The sequence below is a fragment of the Sarcophilus harrisii genome, chromosome 6 (assembly GCF_902635505.1).
Source record: "Sarcophilus harrisii chromosome 6, mSarHar1.11, whole genome shotgun sequence".
In the NCBI taxonomy this organism is placed as follows: Eukaryota; Metazoa; Chordata; class Mammalia; order Dasyuromorphia; family Dasyuridae; genus Sarcophilus; species Sarcophilus harrisii.
The window spans coordinates 52,363,178-52,390,875 of record NC_045431.1 but is presented as its reverse complement, the minus strand read 5'-3'; the positions used below and the strand labels follow the sequence as shown (position 1 = coordinate 52,390,875).

Genomic DNA, 27,698 nt, shown 5'->3' with positions numbered 1-27,698 from the left:
TTATCAATTAGTGAATGACTTGTTTTTTCATACATTTGACTCAGTTCTCTAAATATTTTAGAAATGACACCTTTATCATTGTGTATAACAATTGTTTCCCAGCTTTCTGTTTCCCTTCTACTCTTGGCTACATTGGTTTTGTGTGTGCAAAACCAATTTGATTTAATGTAATCAAAATTATCCATTTTGCATTTCATAATGTTCTCTAGTTCTTTTTTTTTTTTTTTATCATAAATTCCTCCCTTCTCCAAACATCTGATAGGCAAACTATCCTGGCATACTTATTTTAAAAAACCACTTCATTTCTGTAGGAAGATGATGATGAAAAACTTTTCTTCTTGGAACCAAAAAAAAAAAAAAAAAGCCATTCTTAGGCAGTTTCCTGGAATATTGAGAGGCCGTACACTTATAATCTGTGAGTAGTTCCTACTTCCAATGGAGTTTAGGTTTCCTTGTTTCTAAAAAGAAAATTCAACAAGATCATCCCTTAAGATCTCTTGCAACACTAAGTGGTAGAATGAGCAGCATTTATTGAATATTTACCATGTATCAAGTATTATAAATACAAAAAGTTAGACTTTACCTCCTTTTAAGAAGTTTAAAATCATTTTAAAGGAGTTTTTAATTCTTAATAGGGAGAATTAATACACATAGAGAAATGGAGGATCCATGGAGGGTCAAGTTACTGAGATTATGAGTGGCGACAAAGGGGAATAATTGATATACCCCTTTCAGAATTAATGGCAGAGTTAATTTGTTGTTATTGTTTTATTAAAGCTTTTTATTTACAAAACATATGCATGGGTAATTTTTCAACATTGACCTTTGCAAGACCTTCTGTTCCAAATTATCCCCTCTTCCCCCCACTCCCTCCCCTAGATGGCAGGTAGTCCAATACATGTTAAATATGTTAAAATATGTTATATTGCTTATAATATCTTATATGCTTATAGTAATATTATAATAATAATAATGTAATAATCACAAAGAATAAAATGTATCTATATTGCTGCACAAGAAAAGTGGATCAAGAAGGGGAAAAAACTGAGAAAGAACAAAATGCAAGCAAACAAAAACAGAAAGAGTGAAAATGCTATGTTGTGTTCCACACTCTGCTCCCATTATTCTCTCTTTGGGTATAGATGATTCTCTTCATCACTGAACAACTGGAACTGGTTTGAAGGCAGAGTTAATTTGATCATGGCTTCAGTACTGAGGCAGAAGCTAAGGGGCTGAGTATGGTGTGGTATAGCCTCTATTGGTTAGAGAATCAAGAGAAAAGTTAAAGCACAGTTGGGTCTTGCCTAAAATAGTGAATCAGGTAAAGCATATACCCAATCAAGGTAACAGAAACTCATGTTCCAGAAGTGAAAGGATTAAAAGCTTTTAAGATGTAGTTTCAGGAACCAGAGGCAAGGCCTCATGAGGCATGAATGGTAATAATATACATTTCCATAATGCTTTTCTCTCTTTTCACAGTGGCCTGGTAAATTAGAAAATAAAAATCTTATCTCCATTTACAGTAACATTCCTATAGATACTTAATTAGAAAGTGTCAGAACCCACTTCCTAGAGATACACTTTTTGGGATAGGCCATATACAATCAAAAATCAGAACAACTTATAGAACTACAGTCCTACAACAAGCTGAGACTGAAATATGACTATCACCATAAAAGTTATGGATGTTGGTGAAATTTCAGTATTCAGCAGTAGCAGCAGTAAGCATTCTTTTATCCTTTTCAACTGCCTGCCTGTGAAAGCTGAGTTTTTCAGCACTAATAATCACAAAGAATAAGAGTGAGATTCTTCTCTCAATTGAACAAGAACAATGAATGTGTTTGTTATTTATTCACTGTCAATCAGAACTTTTGTGTAAGAAATAACAAGTTTATGTTTCTTATTAATTACCCAGACCTTTGATTGTAAGCCATTTAATTTTCTATTTATGTGGACAAAAATAAATTTTGAAAAATTGAGCATTTTTTGGGGAGGGGGTTTCTTTTTAAAAACTAATCACTGGATATCATCAAGTACTTATCTAGGAGTTAAACATATTTTCCTACAAACCTAAGGAACCATTCCTGAGATGCAACTAAAGAATGGGTTCTTTAGACTCCTGGGGTCCTAAACTGGGAGCTTGGTTAAAAAATAGAAGACAATTCATTTTGCAAGTACTATGCTTACTCATTTTGCAAATGATGGACTTAAAACAATTCAGCAAAATAGGAAATAAAAGTATATTGTTTTGTCCCTTTTATAGTTGAAAAAATTGGAACTCAGAGAGCTGAAGTAATATGTGACTAGCACGTTGAATACTATACTTATCTTTGTGCCATCCATGTGTATTTGAACTCAGAGGAACTTCTGAGAAGTTATGGATTTAAGTCCTCTCTCTGACATGTTATGACAGCATTATCCCTAGACAACTCTCTAGAAGTTGACTATTAGAAGGTAAAGGAAATTCCTTATCTGGAATACCATTTAAGAGACTAGTCCCATCCAGAAAACAAACAAAAATAGTCCATATGAAATTCACTTGATAAGTAAATTGATCCTAAGTATTGTGTTCCATTCTGGGCATCCCCTTTTGAGCTGAAGGAGTGCAGGATAGTGAAAGTATCAGCTATCAGTGCAAGTATTGATCAAAGAAGTTTGAAGAGAAGATTGAGGTGGAAGGTCAGAAATGATTATTCCCTTAATATTTTGAAAGTTTATAAGGTTGAAAAAGGATTAGACTTTGTGTTTTGTCCTTAAAGGCAGAATTAGAAATGGAAACAAATAGACATTTTAGATTCCTCTAAGGAAAAGAAAAAAGCAATCTAAAATTTTCTGGCAATTAGATCTAAGAATTGTATTAGATGATCACTTGTTGGGAATGTTTTAAAGATTATTCTTAGAATAGGTACAGGTTAAATCAGGTGGCTTTAGAGGTTCTTTTCTGCCCTGAGAGTAATTGGTTAAGCTTGTTATATTAATAATAAGTATTCAGGTGATATTCAGTTTCTTAATGAGAACAGTTTTAACATTTCTTATAGAAAGAACATAACCTAACTACCAGGAAATATTGATTCTGCCTGTGCCACCGACTTAATAAATGACTTTGGGGAATTTGAGGCTTAGATTTGCCCACCTTTGAAATGGTATAAATGCCTTCCTTCTCTACCTTACAGGCTTCATGTGGGGCTAAAATGAAATAATTTGAAAGAAAATCAGTAAACTATTAGTCTAAGCATGTATTCAAAATACTTTATTAAACAAATATGAATAAACGCTTTATCAACTACAGACCTACCTACCACCTACATATTAAGTAGCAATACTTAATTGCTACATATTAAGCAATTGAGTGCTACATATTAAGAAAAAGCAATGGTGGTAGGTGGTAATGTGTTTGTGCTTACTCTTCAGAACATTGTCTTGATCAATGCTATTTTATGATTAAATTCAATCAACATTTTAAATTTGTTTTATTATTATGAACTTGATAGACATTTACATATGCAGATTTTAAAGATTATATATAAAATTATGAGTATTATGTACAGATTTTTTTTTTTAATATTCAACAAATTTAGCAGCATGCTGGTTCCAAAGCTGGGCTACTTATCTTTCTCAGCTTCTGAATATCCTTCTGCTCTCTTCTCAATAAACATTTCCTAGGTAGCTACTCTGTTCTAGGTACTGAGAATACAAAGACAAAAAAAAAGTTCCTATCCTCAAATAACTTATACTCTAGGGACAGAGGTTCAAGAGGAAGATCATAACATGTATATAGTTATGGAAATGTAAAAGAATTTCAAGAGCAAAATAGCACTTGTTTAGGGGGAGTACAGGAAAAGACTGATGTAGGAAGTGGCTCCTGAGCTATATTTTGAGGAACACTTGGAGTTCTTCGAGCAAAGGTGAGGTATAATGGGTAACTGCAGCATGGAAGTTCATTCCATGGACCTCCTGTCTTGTTCCCCCCCGCCCCCAATATCTGGAAGAAAGAAATCAAAGAAGGAAGGAAAGAAAGAAAGAACAGAGAGAAGGAGGGAAGAAGGAAATAATCCTTTATTGACCACATATTCTACCAGGCACTGTGCTAAGAGCTTTACAAATATTATTTTATCCTTACAACAACCCTGGAAGATAGGTGCTGTTACCTATTTTTCAGTTGAGGAAATTGAAATAAAAAGGGGTTAAGGTTTTTGCCCAGCATCACAGAGTTAGTAGATGTTCAAGATAGGATTTAAATTCAAGTTTTTCTAAATTCAGGTCCCGCATTCTATCCCCTATACCACATAGATGCTTGCCTGCCTAAAAATGGTGTCCCCATTGGCTTGTGTTTTGCTTCCTGCCCTGCAGCTGTTCACTAGATAGACGTTTTTGACAATTGTATTCAAGAAGTCTTCATTTTGAACTAGAATTGTTGAAGGAGTAGTTGAATGGCCCTGATAGATAAAGCCTAAGCATTCATTGCTTTGAGTTCGCTCAAGCAAGGAAACCTTCTTTGCTTAAGGAGGCTGTTTAGATAGATAGTCACATTGATACAAAGAATTACATTTTTAAAAACACTTAGAGAAGGGCTGGCATTTAAAGGACTAACATCCCACTATTGCAACATACACCATTGCCTCCTGTATTCTTGGATTAAAAAGAAAGAGAATTTGAGTAACACTTAGTAAAAGATTCTAGCTTAAATTGCATGTGCAAATACAAAGGAAAACAGTTACATTGTGCATTGTAAGCAGAATTTGGGATTTAAACAACTTCATTGTTTCCTAGAGGATACACAGGGATGTAGAGCCACTAGATATTTCTGTGGTTGATCATCCTTCATATGTGATTCTCTTCTGCAACATCAGTCTCCTAGTGAAGTATTGAGGAAAGTCTTAAGCATCTCTCAAGGTCGGTAATTCTGAGTCAGACCTGTTGATGTTTCCTAGCCCTCGCTTCACTAAGGTATGGAGAAAGAGATAGCCGTTGCCTGCATTTTAATTGGAAAAACAAGACATGTTGCTACTAAATTGACTATTACTACTAATTGACTAATTATTACTGATTATTACTAAATTGACTAAAAAGGGTCACACAGAGGAGAGATTAATTATTGTGGGTAGATGAATGGGTGAGGGTCGAAGAAGGAATGAAGCAAGACCTTGAGGGGTGGGTAGAATTTAAATAGGCAGAGAGGAGAGTGAAAGGATTTCCAATTAGGGAATAAAAGTATGAGTAAAAACAGGTGGGCAAGTGTGGACATGGTGTATGTGGAGGATATTTCCTACCAGCTGTACTCCTTGGATTGTTCTCCACAAATGCCTAGGAAAGCTGACCACCAGGAAACTTATTATCCTTCCATATTGTTTCAGTTTTGATACTCACACTTCATCAATACCCTCATTATCCTTTGATCTTTTGTTTGGATAGTTGGAGGGCAAAATAAAGAACTCCTCTCCAAACTTCAGTTAAAAGTAGGCCAGCTAATTCTTTATTTTCCACCAGCTGTACTCCTTGGACTTGAGATCCCAAAGTACTTTCTTCTCCCTCTCCTTTTCAGTTATTTTTGTATATTGTCTTCCCCATTAGCTGCTTAAGTGCAAAGACTGTCTTTCTTTCTTTTTTTTTTTTTTTTTTTTTTTTTTTTTTAATTTGTATCCCCAGTACTGAACACAGTGCCTGGAACATTGTAGGTGCTTAATTTTTATTGACAATATCAACTTGAGCTCAAGATTGTTACAGTACAAACTACAGCCAAATTTGACACTCAAGATGCAGCTGATATATAATCTAATATCTATCTACCATTCAGACCTTTTATTGGATGTCCCTCTGCATCCTTTCTACCAATGGAATGGTGAAAGTTTGTCTTGTTAGTTCTTTACCTTCTTCAATGCTTTTGCATACTCATTTGTGCATATTAATTTCAATGATATTCATAATGTCTTTTATGTGTTATAAATCCATAAAAGTTGTATTTCATTCTCTTATCATGGATGTTTTGAAAGTTTCTCTGTGTCCTCAAAGGCCATGTCAGCAGAGCTTAAGCTCTGGCAGGGCTTCAAGTGTCAAACCAGCAAAATTTAGTCTTTTGAAGTCAAGGCTAGCAAATTTCAGAGAGGATCTTAAATGAAGAACTGACCATCAGATGGTGATTGGGGATAGGGTAGGGAGCATAACTTGTTTCAAATTTTTTGATTGGATTTTGATTGTCCAGGGGTATTATATATTAAGTTATGGATGTAGAATGTCCCTTATAATATTTTATCTAATAGTGTTTTCATAGACCCAGTTAATAATGTTATATGTGGTATATCTGTCATTTTTTTCTTCCTTTGGAGCAGCTGGATTTGTGTTATTTGGTTAAGAAGGGAAGAGAATTTTGTGAATCATGCTTATGGAAATATTGACTTTGCCTTATAAATCGAAGGTCACTTAAAAACTACAAATTATTTTGTTAAGGTAAAATAGTTATATGTAATATTGCATTGTTTTTATGCAAGTAGTTACAATAATTGGTTTCAAATTAAATAATTTTTCATTAAAGCAAGAAAACCTACCAGAAGCACCAAATAGGTTATACAGGAACCTCTTACATGTCAGCTACTCTAGAAGGAAAGTCAGCCTAAGACAGATATAATATGGCCTTCCTATAAACTAATAGGATCTAGTACTAGGAAGACTTTTATTTTTTATGTCAGTATCTACTTTAAAAGGTTCAGTAACATAAACTGAGGACAGCATTCTTGTGTATCTCATTTTTTAGAATTTAGTATTATACTAATCAGGTTGTCATCAAGCATTTTATTAAGGGCCTTAATAAGTGCAAGGGACTGTGTTAAGCACTAAGAATACAAAAAAAGACAAAAATGTGGCTCCTGCACTCAAGAAGTTCACTTTCTAATGGAGGCTGTATGAAGTGTTCTGGTAGCAGAGTTGAAAGTGATAAACTTCATTTCTTTTAAAATATTCTGCACTTTTATAGTCCAAACTTTAAATAATTCAAATTAGCATTAAATTTGTGCTATTTAATATAGTGCAAGCTAAATATTTAAGTACTATGAAAAGATAGTAAGACTAGAGTAGTGATCAGAATAAGGCAGGATTAATCAGCAAAAACTTTAAATAAGAGTTTTGAGCTATGTCTAAAAGGAAGATGATATATATATGGGAATTGGAGATGAAAAGAGAAAAAGTCACAGATGTGTAGTATAAGCAATAGATGTGACTGCACAATAGAGGTTAAAGTAGAAGGGTAAGAAATGAGGTTAAAGAAGTATAAGTAAAACAGTTGGGAAACTGGGAAGAACCACTTGAGGTAAGAATGGGCCCCAAACAGTAAGGTTTTGGATGTGAAACAGCAAGTAATAGAAATATTTTATAATTACAGATAATATTTGAGGAAGGTTATTCTGGCAGTCCATATCATAGTCTCTAGTAATGAATACTAGGACTATGCTAGTAATAATAAAAGTGGAGGAAAAAGGGACAAATCAAAGTAGAGAAGAATTAATATATTTTGTTTAGGATTTTGATAGGAAACTTAAAAAAAAGTAGTCATTTGAAAAACAACTCCAACATAAATTTGGGAAACCAAAAAAAGATGGCATTGCTATATATCACTGATGATCAGGAAGTTGCAAAAAACTACTTGGGGAAGGTTGAAAGTATTCCGTAAAATATTCATTGGTGCTCATTGGTATAAAAAGAAACCTGGTTTCTTGAAGTCTATGCACTCTAGAGAATAAGCTTTGGAACACCTAGTGATGTTGTAAAAGTTTCAGATATGATCCTGACAATAGCATGTCACCTGTAATAAGCTTTGGAAGGCCTGCCGAGCTATAAAGACTTTGAACATGGTATTAGCAAAGGACAGTGTCTGTTGGACAACAAGCTGGGTTGCAACTAAGTATGGAAGGCTTTTCTTGACAGATGTCTATTAAGTGAAAAATTCTTTGCATGCCCCATGAAACTGAAATACAAAATGCTATTCCGCTAATCAATCAACAGATAAGCCTGTATTAAATGTCAACTGTGTGTTAAGTGCTGGAAACACAAAGACAAAAATGAAACAATTCCTGCCTTCAAGGAGTTTGCATTGTGCTGCAGGACTGTGTATGTATCAAAGTATATATAAAATAAATGCATGGTAACAGTTTGAAGGAGTATAAGCAATTGTGATCAGGAAGGGCTTCACACAGATGGTACATGAGTAGAGTTTTGAAGAAAACTAGGTTTTAAAAGGCCAAAGTTAGGTCAGGGGTATGTTCCGTTGATGAAGGGGAGCTGGTACAAAGACGAAGAACAGAAATGTCTCTAGTGGGAATGCCTTGTGTGAGGTACAGTCGCTCAAAAAGCGATTATTAAGGTCTTACTATGTTACAGTCTTGTTAAATTTGCAAAGAAAAGCAAAAAAAAAAAATAAATAAATAAACATTAAAAAGAAATGTAGCATCTGGTGAGGATTGGGGGAAAATTCTACAGAAAAGAGTTCGACCTGAATCTTGAAGAAAGTTGATAGCAGCAGTGTTTATTTTGTACCACTGTTGCCACATTTGTTTTGATGTTGCTTCTTTTTGTGCTATGCTGGGCATGTGGGCTTTTGTTGAAGAGTAGCAATTAGCATACTGAATCTGAGCATGTCCATTCTTTATTTGTGGTATTATAGCTTGCATAGGAGAGTCCTCTTTCTCCTTCCCCTTTTATCTTTGTTCTCTTACCCTCTCTCTGCCTCCAAAGAAACTCTGAGAAATGTCTTACATCCTTGGTAGCCACTCCTACATGGGTCTTGAGCTAAGCTTGCCTGATAGAGAGAATAAGGTAGTGGGGGCATGTATATGGTGAGGCGGCTTCTTTGGCATTTGAAATATAAAAGGTTAACCTGAAGAAAAATATAGTTCCAAAGTTATTTTTGAGCTGTAGTTGTCTGTGGATCACCTTCCTGAGTTTCTGAGTTGGTGACTAAGGTAAAGGAGAAGACCATTTTATTTTTTTTGATGTTCTTTTCATTTCATTAGTGAAGTTGGGTTTTATTGACTTATGATTAAAGAGTACTTTGTTCTGTTTTAACCTTTGACCTGAATTACTGATCTGACTCAGTTAGGCCTGACCCAGAATATCAGGTAAGATCAATTTGGCCTGATTTGGATTATAAAATATTGAAAAGTGAGTAATGTGTAATGAAGTTGAAAAGGTATGTTTGGGCCAGCTTGTGAAGGTTTTGAGTAAGGGATGTGGTGAGAAACGTATTTTAGAAAAATCATTTTGGTGGCCATGTGGAGGATGAATTGTAGAAGGAATTACCTAAGGAAAAAAAAAACTCATTGATAGAATGTCTAAGTAGTTCATTTGTATGGTGTGGAGGATCTCACATGGGGTGATGGTCGGTGGGGTAGAAGGAAGAATTAGTTACAAGCGATGATAGGTAGGAACAACAAAATCTGCCAACCCATTCTATATGTAGAATGAAGGAAAGTGAGGAAATCAACACAGCAGTTGTGAATAAGAGTGACTGGAAGTATGGTATTACCAAGGGTAATACCCTTGGCAAGGAGAGTTCAAAAGAGAAATAGACTTAATGGGAAAGATACTGAATTCCATTTTGTACACATTGAGCTTGAAATGGTTCTGGGAGAGCCATTTAAAAGTTTCTAAATGATATGAATTTGCTTGAATTAGATAGCTTTAGGAAGGAGTAAGGCCACTTCATCATGTGAGGTGGGAGTGAAAGGAGAAGATAGTGGCAGTTATAATTGTGAAATGTTTTACAAAATAAAAATAATTTGTTGTTTTCTAAATTAGTATGTCACCAGAAGGAGAATTTGTGTTTGTTTAATATTACTGCTTTAGGAGTTATTTATTTTAAAGAATATGACCTTTTTGTCATTGATTTTTCAATGTATATCATCTTCATGTCTGTTATTTTTTCATAGAATACACTATTTTTTTAAAATAGCTTTTTATTTACAAGTTATATATACATGAGTAATTTTACAGCATTGACAATTGCCAAACCTTTTGTTCCAATAATTTTTCCCTCCTTCCCTCCATCCCCTCCCCTAAATGGCAGGATGACCAGTAGATGTTAAATATTTAAAATACAAAATAAATATATACATGACCGAACCGTTATTTTGCTGTACAAAAAGAATCGGACTCTGAAATATTGTACAATTAGCCTGTGTAGGAAATCCAAAATGCAGGCGGGCAAAAATATAGGGATTGGGAATTCAATGTAATGATTTTTAGTCATCTCCCAGAGTTCTTTCGCTGGGTGTAGCTGATTCAGTTCATTACTGCTCCATTGGAACTGATTTGGTTCATCTCATCATATAGTGTTTTTGTTGAAGTATATAATGATCTTCTGGCCCTGCTCGTTTCACTCAGCATCAGTTCGTGTAAGTCTCTCCAGGCCTTTCTGAAATCATCCTGTTGGGTCATTTCTTACCGAACAATAATATTCCATAATATCCATATACCACAATTTATTCAGCCATTCTCCAATTGATGCGCATCTACTCAGTTTCCAGTCATAGAACACACTATTAAAAATAAAATGAAATATCAGTTTAGAGTAGTTTCAATGTGAAGATCAGAGGTTTACTAGTGAAGTAAAGAAAGCTAGAACTGAAAAATCAAACCTTGTTAGGATACTAGTATTAATGAAGATTTTATGTGGAAAAAAATAATTTTGCAGGCATAAAAATATTCAATTATATAGGTAACTAAAAATTAAGTATAATTTTATCTATTTTTTAAATTAAAAAAATTCCAATGACTTTTCTGATAAAGGAAAATTAATAGTTACAACAATACTTAGAAAAATTCAAGTTGTTGAGTTATGAAAAATAGAATTGATAAAGTAGATAAGAATATTGCAAATGTTGTAGGGTCTCAGAGAAGAGGTGGAGATAGTAACTATCTGGGAAATTGGAGAAATTTCCCAGGAAAAAAGAGCCTTAAAGGATTCCTTCTACTTTCTGGGAGATGTAGGGGGAAGGTTTATTAGGTAAAGGGAACAAAGGCTGGGATTAAATAAACTATCAGTTATGTACATGTTTGAGAAAGTTGGAGAATAAGAGTGGAGAGATGAATTGCTAGTTGATTGTTGGAGGAATTAATGTCACACCAGTTAGTTTAGATTTTCTTTGGAGGCAATGAGGGTTTGTTGAAAGAGTTTTGAGCAGGAATGTGTCATGTTTGAGAATCTCAGAAATCATGCATATAGTATTTTGACTAAGAACTTTTGAAGAGATGTAAAGGAGCATTTCACATTAGTGGTTCTTTTAGAAGTATATTCTTTTTCATTTGAAAGATAATTGCCTTTAATTTAATGGACTTATTAGGTTAGTGTATATTTTCTGTGATTCTCTAATTTTAGTCATTTTAGTTATTTAAGATAATGAACACTGAGTTGAAATAATAAATACTTTTTTTCCCTGAGGTTTCTATATTGTTCTCTTTAACAACTTTCCTTTTTATTTTTGTAGGATTAGTAACATATTTAAGGGTTTCTGTTTAATCTGTGGTGGCAGAGCTTTTAAAGCTCTGATCATATAAGATCATGGAGTTAAAATTGAAAGAAAAGCCATTTTAGAATGGAGAAAACTGAGATTAACAATTTGCAAATAATGTTATTAAAACTTTACAGCTCCTATTAATCATTCATATGGGAATTATTCTTTTGCTATAATCCTGAAATTTAACTTTTTATTTTAATAAGACATGAAATGGAAATAAATTGAAAATATTTTGGTGAAAATAGTCACCAATCAAAAAATTAGAATAGTTAACTAGCAGTAATCTTTGGACTATAAATGTAGAGCTAGGGCCTGACCACATCATCAAATTCGTACTAGAAGTACAAATTTGAAGACAAATAGATATTTTCAACCTGTTTCAGTAATCAAGTTGAAATTTTTGTGTTTTCCTAATGAATTTACTTTTTATTCATTAAAAATAACAATTTTAAAGACATTTTAATTCAGTTAATTTAGTCAAAAGATTTATTCCAGTAGCCCAGAGACAATAGTATTTGGAACAAAAATTAAAGATCCTATTATAGTTATTATTTATCTTACTTCATCTAATCCTTTCCTTTTGGGAAGATTAGCAGAAAAATATGTTACTGGTTTTCTTTCTTTTTTCAATATCCCTTCTACTGTCAAATAAGTAGGTATCTTTTGATATATATTCTTTTCTTTTTTTTCCCACCAGTATCTTGCACAAATCGCCTCTTTTTCATTTAGTCATAGACTGTTCAATACAGAGAAGACCATAGAATTCTGATCTTCTATAAAAAAAAAAAAAAAAATTAATAGTTTTGTCTTTCCATAATTAGCAACTTTATCTTAAATTATAAGCCTACCTTTTAAAGTAATATTAACTGGATTCCCTTGCTTCCTGTAATTACTTTTCTTTGACTTATCTTGATTAAAATTCAGATGAATGCTGAATAAAAGAATATTTAGTGAGAAGACTTTCTGAAAAACATTTCCCTTTGTAGTCTGACCTATGGAACTTCTGACTAGCTAAGATCTGGTTGGTGGTACCAGATAACTTTTAACTATGACCAATTGGAGAAGCAAGTATAAGACTGAATATTGAAGCAAGGGAAATAGTATGGAAAATGTATACTCTTTTCCAATGGGAGATTTAGTTGACTTGTGTTATTTGAGGCTTGTTTTGTTGTTGTTGTTGTTGTTGTTTTTAATTTTTATTTTTTAGTATTTTAAGATTTCTTTCATTGCTTTTACTGGACCAGTCATTTCATTGGTATAGGAAACTACAGTGAGGAAATTCCCTCTATCAATGAATATCAGTAGTTGCTCTAAATCTTACAGTATTATAGAGTTGTCTGGTGAATAATTTGAAGCTCTGATTTTTTCTTTTTTTCTTAATTTTTTTTTTTTTTTTGGCTGAGGCAATTGGGGTTAAGTGACTTGCCCAGGGTCACACAGTTAGGAAGTGTTAAGTGTCTGAGGTCATATTTGAACTCAGGTCCTCCTGATTTCAGGGCTGGTGCTCTATCCACTGTGCCACTCAGCTTCTTCGAGCCTTGATTTTCATAGTGTGAGGCCAATTTCTTATCCATTGACTTTATTGTAATTTGAGATCAAATGGTCTATTATTTTAAGGGACAAAGGAAATCAGAAGTACTTCAAAACATGTTTTATTTTGTGACAATATTCTTAATTCTTTTTTTTTTTAATTGATTAAATTACAAACTAATTTTCTTTTTGTTTCAGGTCAGAGACTAAATGCAATGCGTAGGCAATATCAAATGGAAAATTCTTCTAAATATATACCTGAACAGGTATGTGAGTTGATCATTTATTTAGATATGTATCACCAGAAGGCTGATTACCATGTAATGATTTTTTGGGTCATACCAAACTATGAAATGAGCATCAATTGAAATATATAATAAAAGTAGATTGTTTTGAAATCTCCTTGATTATTATTAATTTTTTTTTTGTTGAGGCAATTGGGGTTAAGTGACTTCCCCAGGGTCACAAAGGTAGGAAGTGTTTAGTGTCTGAGGCCAGATTTGAACTCGGGTCTTCCTGATTTCAGGGCTGGTGCTCTATCCATTGCACCATCTAGCTGCCCCAATCTCCTTGATGGTTATGTAGCAAAAATTTCAGAATTTGTTGTTGCTTAGTATTTCAGTCATGTCCAACTCTTTGTGACTCTGTTTGGAATTTTCTTGGCAAAGATACTGGAGTAGTTTGCCGTTTCCTTCTCCAACTCATTTTATAGATGAGGAAACTAAAGCAAATAGAATTAAGTGATGTACCTAGGGTCACACAGCTAGTAAGCTTCTGAGACTGCATTTGAATTCAAGTTTTCTAAATCCAGGCACCTAGGTACTCTAAAAGATTGGAATCATAGGTCTAAACCAAAAAGGGGAGGGGAGGGGACTTAATGCATAAAACTCAAGTAAATTTAAATAATTTAAACTGAATTATTGTGGGAAATTGACCAAGTAATTTCTGGGGTAAATATTGTTTTCATATGAAAAGAGAAAATTGTATATGAAATTGAAAATTCTTCAATGTTATAGCTCATTTATTTTTTAGGTATAAATTAAAACTGACCTGCTGTTTGTGCTTAAAACCTTGTCACTCATTCCATGTATTCAATCCATTGCTGAAATTTTGTTTCTACCTTACAACATTTCTTATATATATCTACTTCTCTCCAATCTACCTACTTTAGGCTCTCATATCCTGGACTACTCATTATCCAGGATTATTGTAATAGCTTTCTAACTGGTCTGCCTATCTCAAATCTCTCCCTAGTTAGTACAAGTAGTCTCTCTTGGGGGAGAAGGGAGTATGTGGCAGTTAAGACTAAGTGACTTGCCAAGATTCACACAGCAAGTAAGTGTTAAGTGTTTGAGGCTGGATTTGAACTCAGTTCCTCCTGACTTCAGGACAGGTGCTCTATCTAATGCACCATCTAACTGCTTCAAAAATAATCTTTCTAAGGTGTAGGTTTGACTATGTCATTCTCAGCCATGTTCAGTGAGCTCTAGTGCCAGTGTGTTATTTTCAGAGTCAAATAGGATCTTCCCTTTTCGGCCCCTTTCTTGTGTTTTTTAACTTTCTTAGATCTTCCGCTCTTCTACATATTCTATGATCTATATACACTAGTCTACATGCAGTTCCTTGAACAAGATTTCACCTTCCATCTCCCTTTCTTTGTAATGACTATTCTCCATCCCTGAAATTCTGTCTCCTCACCTCTGACTCTTAAGTTTCCTCAGCTCCTTTCAAGACTCACTGCAAATCCTTCCTAAATCACAATTTTCAAGAGTCTTTTCTCAACCCTTTCCTGCCAGTGTTAATATTTGCATATCTTCTTTATCTATACTGTATGTATCTTATATGTATTTTGTATTTACCTAGTTATTTACATATTGTCTCCCTCATAAAAATTTACATTCATTACTTTTTGCTTTTTTATTTGTATCTTTAGCACTTGGCACATACTTGGCACATATTAAGTGTTTACTAAATCCTTCTCAACCCACCATTTGTCAAGCATTTGTTTTTTTCTCCTTCTCACTTCCTAACTGGAAAAAAAAAATCCATTGTAATAGTCAAGTAAAGCAAATTTTCATATTGGTTTTGTCCAAAATATGTCCATCATGTATGTTCATCCATCATCTCTTTGTCAGGTGGTGAGTAACATCCCTTATCATTGGAATCATAATTGATCATTGTGTTGATCAGAATTCTGAAGTCTTTGAAAACAATTTTTTCTCAGTATTGTCATTATAATGTAATTTGTTTTCCTTGTTCTGATTGCTTTGTATCAATTCGTAAGAGTTTCCCTGGTTTCTTTGAAATTGTCATTTTCATACTTTCTCACTTAGCACAATAATATTCCACTCCATTCCATAATATTTTAGTTGGATGGTGAAGTGGATAGAAGGCTGTAGGTCTGATTCCAAATCCAGGCTCAGATACCTAATAGTTGTATGACTTTATCACTTGGCACACTTACCTGGGACATGGTTGGAATTGTATAAATCATCATCATCTTCATCATCATTATTATTTCAAAGTGTTTTTTTTTATATTTACAATGTTGTTGTGACTGAGTAAATTGATCTTCCTATTTATGCTCACTTTACATCAGTTCATACAAATCTTCTAAGGTTTATTTGAAAATTACTTGTTAGGTTTCTTTGAAAATGTCATCATTTGGGGGCAGCTAAGTGGAGCAGTGGATAGAGCACCAGTCCTGAAGTCAGGAGGATCTGAATTCAGATCTGATCTCAGACACTTAACGCTTCCTAGCTGTGTGACCCTTAACCCCAGTTGCCTCAACAAAAAAAAAAAAAAAAAGAAAGAAAAGAAAAGAAAAGAAAGAAAAGAAAATATCATTTCACAGTAGTATTCCATTACATTTCTATACCATAATTTAATCAACCATTCCCCAGTTGATGGTTGCCACCAAATTTTTTTTATATATTGATCTTTTTCATCTTTTTCTTATCTCACTGGTACAGTCATCTATAATAGGGTCTCTAGGTCAAAGAGTAGGTGTAATTTTATGATGTTTGACATATATAGTTCCAAATTGCTTTCCAGAATGACTATATTAATTCACAGCTCTACCAACAGTACATTAAGGTACCTTTTTTTCCTGCAACCTGCCTAATTTTTGTCCTATTATTTTTTGTCAAATGTACTGGTTAGTTAATTTTCATTTATCTAATTAATAGTGATTTCTATTGTTTTTTTTTCCTACATGACAATTCATAGCTTCAGTTTCTTCATTGGATTAACTGATTATTTGTTTCCTTTGGCTATTGAAGAATAGTGCTTAGTTCTTATTATTTTATTAATTTGAATTGTTTCATTATGTATCTTGAAAATTAGATCTTGATCATAAAAATTTGCTTAGATTTTTTTGCCTCTCTTAAATGCTTCTCTTCTAATTTGAACTGCATTGATTTTGTCCTTTTGCAAAAACGCTTAAATTATACAATCAAAATTGTTCATATTATCTCCTGTGATTCCTTTGTTTAGTCATAAACTCTTTCCCTATCCATAGATCTAAAAGGTAATTTCATCCTTGCTCCTCTAATTTGTTTATGATGTCACCCTTTATGTCTAAGTCATATACTCTTTTGGAGCCTAGCTTTATCTACGATGTGAGATGTTGGTCTGTACTTAGTTTCTATGCAATTGCTTTCCAGTTTCCCCACCAAGTTTTAGAGAATAGTGAGTCCTTACCACAATAGTTTTAGGTCTTTGAGTTTATCTGACATTCTTCTACTATGTTGATTTGCTTCTGATCTTGGATGCTTTACCTTTTCTTCTGATCAAATTTTCTGTATTTTAACCAGTGCCAGATAATTTTTGTGATTCCTGTTTTGTAGTTTGTTCATTGACACTGCTAGACTTACTTCCCTGATACCATATTTATTATTGTTGTTATTTCTCTTGAAATTCTTGATCTTTTATTCCTCTAGCTGAATGTTCTTATTTTTCTAGTCCTATAAAGTAACACTTTCATAATTTCATTGGTAGGGCACTAAGAAAATTCATTTAATAGTTTTATCATTTTTATAATACTGTAATGGACTACTCAGGAGTAATTATATCTTTCCAGTTATTTGATTCTATATGTATTTAAAAGAATGTTTTATAATTATATTCATATAGTTCTTATATATACCTTGGTAGATAGAACCCCAGATATTTCATATATTCTGCAGTTATTTTAAAGGGAATTTCCCTTTCTAATTCTTCCAGCCAGATTTTGTTGGTAATATATAGAAAGGCTTATGATTTATATGAATTTGTTTGATATTCTGATATTTTGATAAATTTATTGTTTAAATGAAGTTTAGCTAACCAGGACACTTTAAGCATACTATCATATCATCAAAAAAATCCAATATTTTTGTTTCTTCTTTGAATATCCTTTCAATTTTTTCTGGTCTTATTTTTTGTGTCAAGCGTTTCTAGAACTATATCAAATAATAGGTGGTAATGAATATACTTGCTTTACCCATTATTTGAAAAATTTCTATTATTTCTCCATTATAATATTGACTCTTAATTTTAGCTAGATACTATCTACATATTAAGGTAATTTCTCTGTTACAGAAAACTGTCTTACAAGGAGATGGAGACAGTATACCAGACATCACTATGGTTGACAAAAGGTAAGATAGAATTGCCAAGTAGTTTATTTTTACTTTTTAAAAAATATTTTTTGAAATCTTTATATTGAATTTCAATCCAAGTATCTAAACTTGTTTAATACTCTTGTGCAGTTAAATTAATTTCAGTGAATAAAACATAAATTTTCCCCTCGTTTACTACCTGCCAACTTATGGTCCCCTTTCTTCACCTCCTTTCTCCCCGCCTACAGACACACACACACACACACACACACACCCCTTATGGACTCCATGGCAAGTGGAACTACCCTATTATTAACAAATATTTATTGTCAGGCAAAACCATTTCTGAGTGAGAATGTATGTTGAGTTCTGAACCTCTAGTATGTCATCTCACTTTTAAGGAGAGGGAAGAGATATTTTTACTTGGGAGTCATGATTGGCCATCACTTTGTTCTGAATCCTGAGCTCTTCCATAATTGTTTCCCTTCACATTATTGTTGTACTCATAACATAAATTGTTCTCCTAGTTCTGTTGTACCAATTTAACTTTGTATCAGTTCAAAATGAATCTCTTTATATATATATATATATATATATATATATATATATATTAATTTGTCGTATTTCTTCTTTCTTGTGGCACAATTAATAATTCATTGCATTCATGTTTGAAACAGATTGTTCATCCATTCCCCAATTAATAGACGTCTGTTTTGTTTTCAGTTCTTTATTACAATAAAATGTACTAATTCAAATATTTTTATATAGTTATATTCTTTTCTTCTTTGCTTGATTGTTTTGGCCTAACGACTTGGTCAAAGAATATGTAAAAGTCACTTAATTTAATCCTGTTTTCCTATTTCCTCATTTGTAAAATAATGTGGAGAAGGAAATAGCAAACCACTCCAGCATCTTTGCCAAGCAAACCCAAATGAAGTCAGAAATCTAAGTTAGACAGAATAAAACTTTTTCAGGTATAGTTCCAAATTGTTTTCTACAATAGTTGAATGAATTCACAAGTTACACCAACATTTCACTATTTTTTTCCTACCACATCCCCTTCAACAAATTTGCTGTCTTTGTCAATCTGATGTATATGAAATCAGAGTTAATTTAACTAAAGCAATTTTGTTTTCATAATTATATAGTTATTTTTAAAGGAATTATTTTCTAAAAAAAAATTTAGGTTTGCTAAGAGAAAATCAGACCTTAGTATAATATTTACTTTTTTATTTATGATATTTTTATTTGTTCAACAAGTTAGTTAGATCAAACTATTGTTATTTCAGTGCTGATGATTCTCAAATCTACCATTCCATTCCTTTCCTAAATCTCAGCTAAATTCTAATATAGCATCTCCAACTGACTTTCAAATACTTACAATGGATGTTTAGTAGGTATCTCAAATTCAGCATATCTAAAATTGAACTCATTATCTTTACCCTTAAATCTTCCCCTCTTCTAATTTTTCCTATCACTGTCAAGGATACCATCATCCCAGTCCTTATTCAATACTGGATAACATAGTTGGATCTGCATATTTGGAAAATCATTTTGGTAGCTCAGTAGAGAGGGAGAGGTGTGAGGCAGGCAGAATCAATCAATTGGCTATTGAAATAGTCCAGGTATGAGGTGATAAGAACCTGCACTAAGGTAGTGGCTGTATCAGAGAAGAAAGAGAGAAATATTGAAGAGATATTGCAAGAGGCCTTGGCAACAGATTATATATAGGGGTGAGATACAGCAAGAAGTCAAGAATGTATACATACATACATAAGAATGTAGACACATATTTGTGTCTAATTGGAGCTATGGGGGTGGGAGATAGGTGGGGAGGGAAGAGGGGAGCAAAGAAAAAAATTTACATGATAACTTTTTTGTGTAGTGACATTTAAAAAATTTCAAGAGACACAGTTTCAAGGTAATTTAATCATTATCAATAAATCCAACAGGTTATTAATAAGATGATCATTTGGCCATCTCTCTCAGACTAAAAACCTCTAATGGTAGTGGGTTCATAGTTAATATACCCTCTGAAGAGGAAGTGTTCCAGAAAGATGCCTGATCACTTTGGTTAATCAACTACTTGAACTATGTGACTTAGATCATGAAGTCTTGGTCAAAGAGAGTTTTCGTATCAGCTATCTGGATAATAGGAAGAATCAACATTTTCCCAGGAAGTGTTTTAACAAACACAATGAGCAGGATTCCAATAGCCTAAACTTAAAATAACTTTTAATCTCTAATTAGATCTTGGCTAAATCTCTAAGAGAAATTTCCCAAACTGGTTGATTTCTGGATAAAGAATTAGAAAAGGAAGAAAAACATTGGTCCTAATACAGTAATAAATTATTAACTATAAGAGAGAAATATTCATTTTTCACATGTTTAAAAGAAATAGCAAATTCTACATAATAAATCTGTAGTTTCATGTCATTTAAAAAATTTTTACTGTGTTATGGAAATGCTTGTGTTATTTCATAAATTAAAAACACAATTCTATTTTAACCACCAAAAACAAACAAATAAATAAATAAATGCTTACTGGCTCACTGACTAAAGTAATTTATATTAATTATTTTATTTTCAGTTTTTTAGCTCCTCTTATTGCTGAGTATGATAAATATCTAGAAGAGGTGAATGGGCATCTAGAGTTTTATCAGGTATGAATTTACATTTGTACAAATTTCTTAAATATATATTTCTTAGTATTAAATAAGAAAACAAAAAGAATACCTTGTTTTTGAACAGTCTTAATAGAAAATATTTAACTTACATATAATTAAATTCCCAGAAACTGTATAACATGTTAGAATCATGAACTTGCCATCAAGAATGCAGGAGTAAATAGTAGATGAAGCTTAGAACTCATTTTCTTATACCTAGCTTATGCCAGAAGCTAGTAGTTTTCCAGAGGGCTCTGGAATATAATCTCAGTAAACAGATTTCCCAACATGAGATCTCTAGAGCAGATCATGGAGTAAGTTTTCAATTCTTTCTGGAAAGCAGCACAGAAGGTTTACCCTTAGAGTAGGATCAATCTTTCAGCCCTAAAAGAGGTCCCAGCTGACACCTGTTGGTTGCCCAGTGTAGATTTGTCAAAATAAGGAATAATTAACAACAATAAAAAACATTAAGAGCCCTTGTAAGAACCAGAGTGTCTAAGATATAAAAGCTGGAAGAAGAAAATAACTTCAAAATACAAGCACAGCCTCAAGAAAAAAACATTTTGCTCACTATATCAGTTAGAATCCCCAGAAATAATGATGCAAAAAAATTTTTAAATGAATTAAAATTGTATTATAAATAAAATTAGTGCGATAGAGAACAATACTAGAAAAGAAATCAGAACTATGGAAAAGAGACTTGAAAAGAGAATCGATAGATTGGCAAAAGAGGTATAAAACTTCGAACATAGTTTCTGAAATTTAGAGTGGCTCAATGGTTCAAATGATTTTATGAGACACTAATATCGATAAGACAACAAGAAATATTAATATAAAAGGATGAAACTATAGAAGAATATAATGGTTACTTCTATCAGAGACAAATGACCTGGAAAACAGGTCAAGAAGAGCTAATTTAAGAATCATTGGACTACTTGAAAGCTATAACCAAAAAAACCTCCTGGATATCATATTTCAAGAAATCATGAAAGAAAACAATCCAGATTTCTCAGATCTGGAGGTAAGACAAAAATATAAAAATGTCTACTTGTTGTTATCTCTTCTGAAAGAAACACCAAAATGAAATCTAAAATCATAAAAGCCAAAATCTGAAATCTTCTAGGAGAAGGGAAAAAAACCCTCAAACTCTGCAAGATGTCAAAAAGGAAGAGTTAAAGTAATGAGAAATTATAGTTAGGATCACACGAGATTTAGTATTCAGCATTATAAAGGAGAACATGGAATAAGCAACAAGCAAGGCTAAATTTAATCCTATAAACAGGAAAATAGATATTTTTTGTAAATAGATTTTTTTCCCCATTTACACATACAGATAGTTTTCAGCATTCATTTTTATAATATTTTGAGTTCCAATTTTTTCTCCTTTCCTCTCTGCCCAAAAGGCAAGAAATCTTGATAGAGGTTATACACGTGCAATTATAGAAATATATTTCCACATTAGTCATATTGTGAAAGAAGAAATAGAACAAAGGGAAAAGCCACAAAAAAACAGAGAGCAAAAAAAGTGAAAATAATATGCTTCAATGTGCATTCAAACTGCATAGTTCTTTTTTTTTTTTTTTTTTTTTTTGGATGCAGATAAGATTTTCAGTCATGAGTCTTTTGGAATTTTGTATCATATTGCCAAGAAGACCTAAGTCAATCATAATTGATTATCACACAATGTTACTGTTATTGTTTGTAATGTTCTCCTGGTTCTGCTCACTTCTTTCAACATTGATTCATGTAAGTCTTCCCAGATTTTTCTGAAATCCAGCAGCTCATCATTTCTCATAGCACAATAGTACTCCATTATATTCATATGCCACAACTTGTTCAGCCATTCCCCTATTGGTGGTCAGGGGAAATAGATTTTTAAGAAAAAGAGGATCTCTAAGAATTCCCAATTTAAAAAAAAAAAAAAAAGCTTAATAAAAACTCACAATTACTAATGCCAGAATAAAAATAAGCATTAAAAAGTTAAATACAGGTGAGCAGTCAGAATTGACTTTGAGGAATGAAACGTTTGCATTCTAATGGGAGAGATGAGGGAAAGGAATGATAGAACTATTCCCTAAGAACCAATGTAGATAAAAGCAGGAATCATAGAAGGTGACAAATAAGACAGAGATCTTGGGAATGATTTTTTTTTTAATATTTTGGTGATCTTAAATAGATAAAGGAAAGTGAGGAGACAAAAGCATACACTACAGAAAAAAAAAAGAGAGAGAAATGCAAAGGAGACTTATCTTCTCACTTAACTGGGAGGTCCAGGTGAAATTCATTCAAAAAAGTAAATAATACAGAGAATGAATGTAATGAAAAGAACCAGAAGAATGTACTACAAAGGTACTATAACAAAAATTGTAAAAATGAATAATTTTGGAAGACTTAAGAACTTCTTCAAAGCTGTAAATAACCATGATTCCATAAGATTAATAATTTAGAATGCTGTCCACCTCCTGACAAAGAAGCAATGGACTAGATATACAGAACAATGTGCATATATTTTGGGACATGACCATAATGTAATTGCATTTTATCTTACTTTATGTTGTTATAGCCATCTTATTGTTGTGGTTATTGTTTATTTGTTTTTTCCTCTAGTGATGGAGGAAGTAAATAAAGTAGGAAGTAGTAAAAGTAAAGTAGGAAGAATTAGATGCCTGTTAATTGGGAAAAAAATTTTTATAAATTAAAAAATATATATATATGCAAACATCTTCAATGTAAATAAAAAAGAATAAATTGTTAGAACCACTGATTCAGTTTCTTGTGGGGAGAGTGATAAGTGTGATTAGGTTTACATGAGCAAAAATTAAGGTATCCCACTTAGTTTTTTCTTGCTTTAAGCAATAAAAGGGAAACATTGTTTGTGTTTTGAGGGTTAAAAGGGATCTAATCATCATGAAAGAAGATTATAATTAGCTAGATGAACTACCATACCATAGCTAGATGAATCAGTACCATTTAAGTTTCTTGAAGGTATCAACTGGCTTTTTAGATAACTGGAAAGTTCTCAAATTCTCTATGCTGTAAGTAGATACTTTCTTAATTAAGTATAAATTGTTTAATATTTGAAAAGTGTAAATGATTCAAACATCAGTTGCAAAACTTATTTTTTGGAAATTAAAAAAAGGGGCTTAGATAATTAAATGTTTAGTCAGTGAGTTATAATATCAATTTATAAGTCTGTTTTGGGGACCTAGGATATGTTTCCCATTAAATGTTATAAATGACTTATAAATGATTATAAATGTTATAAAAAGACATTTAATAATTATTTTTGCAATATTTAAACAAATATGTAATTCACTAGCATGCCTTATGCTCTCAATATTTTATCTTAAGTTTATAAAATCTTTTGTTAGTTTTCTTTCTGTTTCCACTGGCCAGTCTAGGCTGTTTTGAAGCTAGAGTAGCTTCTGTTATTTTTTTCTAAGAATTGGCAGTTATTATTTTTTAAGATATTTTCAAACAAAGGATTTAACATTTTTATTTTGATGAGAGCTGAGACCAGACTTTCTAAAGATGATGGTAGTATTAGTTTGTAAAAGTAGATTTCTCTAGTGCTTTAATATATAGATTATCAAGATTTGCAATGTATGGAAATTCTAGGTACAAGATATAGATAGATATTAACTTTTTGAAAAAATATTGAGTTCAATAAAATAATCAACTTTTGTTAAATATTTAACTTTTCTTCTTACTTTAACACTTTCTAGCTCACTAAATTTGATTGTATTTTATAGGCTTGCTGCTACTGCCACACTTTTTGGAGGGTATGCAATGATAAGAATGTTTCACATTATTCCCCAAAATAGTCAAAAAGATAACAAGAACTACTGCATATTATTTCTCAAAATAGTCAAAAAGATAACAAGAACTACTTCAAAGAATAACTACCCAAGGAATTCTCAGTGCTTAGTAGAATTAACCCTTATTAATATCTCACTGACCTACTTCCATAAATTAATGTGTCTTGAAAGGGAGATAAATAAATGCCTTATTTAGCTAACCCCTGGATACAAATGTTACTATTAGAAAAATGAAATCCATGTTATGAAGATTGAGGGATCGTGTCTACTACTATGAGATACACATGATTTTTAAATTTGTGTTTTATTTATCTGTATAATATACATGTTGAAAATGATGAATATTTTTCAGAAAGGAAATATTTTGAAAAACAAAAAACAATTATTTTAAGTGTACAAGTTAATTAGTTCTATTCACTGAATGTCACAATAAAAATTATTAGATGGAATGGTATATTCACTCTAAAGTTTATATCCATGTTGGATTTTTATATCTATTTTGTACCATTTTACCTTTATCCCGAGAATATGAAGTTGAAATAGGATGGGCCTGGGACTTGCTTTGATCTATAGCTTCTGTGTAAAAGTTCTGACTTAAAATCAGGCTATCTCTATTGGGTTAGAGAGGCTATTTAGGGAAGCTGAGTTAATATAGTTTTTTTTTTTTAATTGTTGTTCATTTGTTTCAATTGGTTGAACTCTTTGTGACTTCATTTGCAATTTTCTTGGTAAAGATACTGAACTGATTTGCCATTTCTTTCTCCAGCTCATTTTGCATGTGAGGAAACTGAGACAAACAGGGTTAAATGATTTGTCCAGGGACAGAGAGCTAAAAAGTTTCTAAGGTCAGATTTGAACTCAAGAAGATAATCTTCCTGATTAAAATCCAGCACTATATGTGTTACACCACCTAGATGCCCATATGTTAGTTAGTACAGGCGTTAGCATATGGCCAGCCTGAAATTGTTTCTGAACTCTTTTGTTCTAGACTGAAATAGACTGCTGTCTTTTCTTCATTTATGAAATATGTTTAAAATGTTAGTAGCTGAGTTTATCTTTTATGTATGTGAATGCAAATACACGTTCAACTTTACTACATGTATTGTATAAATTGTTCACCTTTGACAATGATAATTAGAAAAAATAAATTATTGCTCTTATATCAGTTGCCATTATGGCATCTGTTTGTTCTTATATGATGATAACTTAATGGTACTATAATAATAGAATGTTAATTATTATGATCACATTTTTTCTCAGATACAAGTTTGTGAGATGAGACTACAACTTGAAAACATCACTAAAGAAAATGAAAGGTAAGTTAATTCTCACATCATAGTCTTTTGTACTTTATGAACATCATTACTCCATCTTGTGTAATATAGTATTTTATTCACAGACAACCTAACTGGATATTGTTCAGATTTACAAGAGTAGTCCAAACAGTTAAGGAATAAAACTACTGAGCATTTAATCCAGTCAAATGCATGTTCTTTTCAAGTTCAAGAATTAATAACACTTTGTATTTTGTATTGTCAAGTGTTAATGGAAGAAATGGATGCAATTCTTGAGATTAATGAACCTGAAAATGGTGTATTGCTTGAGTTTTGAAATTTGAAATTGCAGTAGGGCTAAAAATGATCAGATATCCTCACTAAGTCAATTATACGGTGAGTCCTCAGGAGCAAGGCCACCATGCTGCCTAAGGAACAGGAATTTGGTCCAAGTTGGAAATGAAGAAGTTTAGAATTCAGGACTGATTAGCAATGGAGCTAGTTCAGTGAGTTGCCAGTGCATTTCTAGGCTGAGGGACATTGAGAGATCCAATCTAAATAATAATAATAAAACAGGTGCTCTAATTTTATTACCAGCTTATGAATGAGCTATATGCAAGAATAGTATTTAAGTAAATTGTTTGGAGTTTAGAATTTGTCTTACTATATAAATAATGAATGTTATAAATGATGTTTTAAATTCCTAAATTGAATCTTAGAAACATAATAGACTGATAGTTTTAGAGGAAATAGTAATAATAATAGTCATTATTCCTTTTGAATCCTTTTCTAAGTAAAAAAGTGTTTGGGAGGTAAAGAATAGATGGAGTGTCTAAGCAATTTTTATGGAAATATCATAATGATACAATTTAGTGGGACCAGAGAGGGTAGCAGAAAAAAGGAGATTTAACAGTACTGAAGAGAGAAGGAATTGGGCTTTAGTGGTGATAGGTCTTTTTCCTTTAGGTAGTGATAAGAAAGCAGTGCTTGCTTTTTTTTTTTTTTTATTAGTTATTCTTTGTAATGCAATTCTTTGTAATTCTTTTCTAAAATATAATATTCCATGGGAATAGGTTTCTTAGGGGGCTTCTGGGAGCAGTCTTAGTTTCAGCTCAGTGTGATAATCACCTCAAATGCAGCCAGGGGTTAAAGTCCAAATCCTTTATTGCCAACATCAAAATCTTAACTCCTTCACTTGGGACTCGGCTAGTTTTCTGGAGGCCTTCTGGATCTTGCTGCTAGTCCTTTGCCTCTGCCAGCTTCTGTCTCTAGCTCCCTCCGAATGGCTTAGAATCCAAAGGTTTGTACTTCAGTCTCCAGCCAGCACAAAGGTGAAAAATGGAATGAAGCTGTCTCCTCCTCTGAGAGTGGGCTTGTCCTTTTTGGCCCTGAGAGCCCCTCCTTATACATGCTCTCTTAAAGGTGTGAATCTTGTGGAATTATAATAAGTACTAAGTACATGTCAATTAGAGAATCATTCTCCTCAATTCCACTTAGTACCTTGTTTCAAGTTATGGCCCATAACATCTCCTTGTAGGATCAGATCAATCATACTGAACCATGCTAAATTAGATCATTATTATCTCTATCAATTCCAGTGACTTAGCATCTTGTAAGAATCCTAACACTTCTTAAGGCAGGGATGACTTGTACATTAGAAGGAGAAAAAAGGAAGAAAAAACTGTGCAGTCTTTTTCTTCCTACTTTTGGAAAGAAATCTTATCTTTGGTACTTAGTTACTTATTAACTTCTCAGATTCAATTTACTAATAAACTGATAGTAATAATAAAAATACTTATAATGGTGAAATGTGATATAGTGATTGGAAACCTAGCCTTAGAGTTACGATGACTTCTGCCACATAATGGATGTCTCATTTTTGTTGAACTTTTTGTTGCTTATAAAACATACATTTTAAACTTCAGCCAAGGGTGGAAAATCTTTCAAAGATTAAATAAAAGTATTTTAAGATTCAGTTTCAAGATGATGCAAAAAACCCACTAAAATATATAATAATTAACATAGTGATTCATTGAAGTAGTATGTCTTTATTAATATATGTATAATGTGGAATAAAAATGTCATAGCAACATCTCAGTTTTCTGAAACTCATATCAGCCATTTTCCCCTTTTTGAAAACATATCTGAGGTCCCAAAAAATAAGAAAAAAATTTTCTGAACACCTAACTTCCCAGAATCCATACACTAAAATCTTATTAAAGAAATTCCTTAGTCCCTCATATGGAAATTTAATTTTTTGAATTTAGTATCCTGACAAACTTAATAATGTAATTTAAAAATCATATTA

At 32.4% G+C, this 27,698-nt stretch overlaps 1 protein-coding gene across 6 annotated transcripts in view; it reads left to right on the top strand.

Annotated features, from left to right (window-relative positions):
- SCLT1 (sodium channel and clathrin linker 1) overlaps positions 1-27,698 on the top strand; it is a 180,681-nt gene that overhangs the window by 16,376 nt on the left and 136,607 nt on the right. For 5 of the 6 annotated variants that reach the window (XM_031944089.1, XM_031944091.1, XM_031944092.1 and 2 more), the window contains 4 exons: positions 13,230-13,297; positions 17,613-17,671; positions 20,223-20,295; positions 25,377-25,432. In XM_031944089.1, coding sequence (XP_031799949.1) covers positions 13,230-13,297; positions 17,613-17,671; positions 20,223-20,295; positions 25,377-25,432 — 256 coding nt within the window. Of the gene's footprint in view, positions 1-13,229; positions 13,298-17,612; positions 17,672-20,222; positions 20,296-25,376; positions 25,433-27,698 lie in introns of those variants that run through there. The other variant, XM_031944094.1, reaches the window with a different exon arrangement.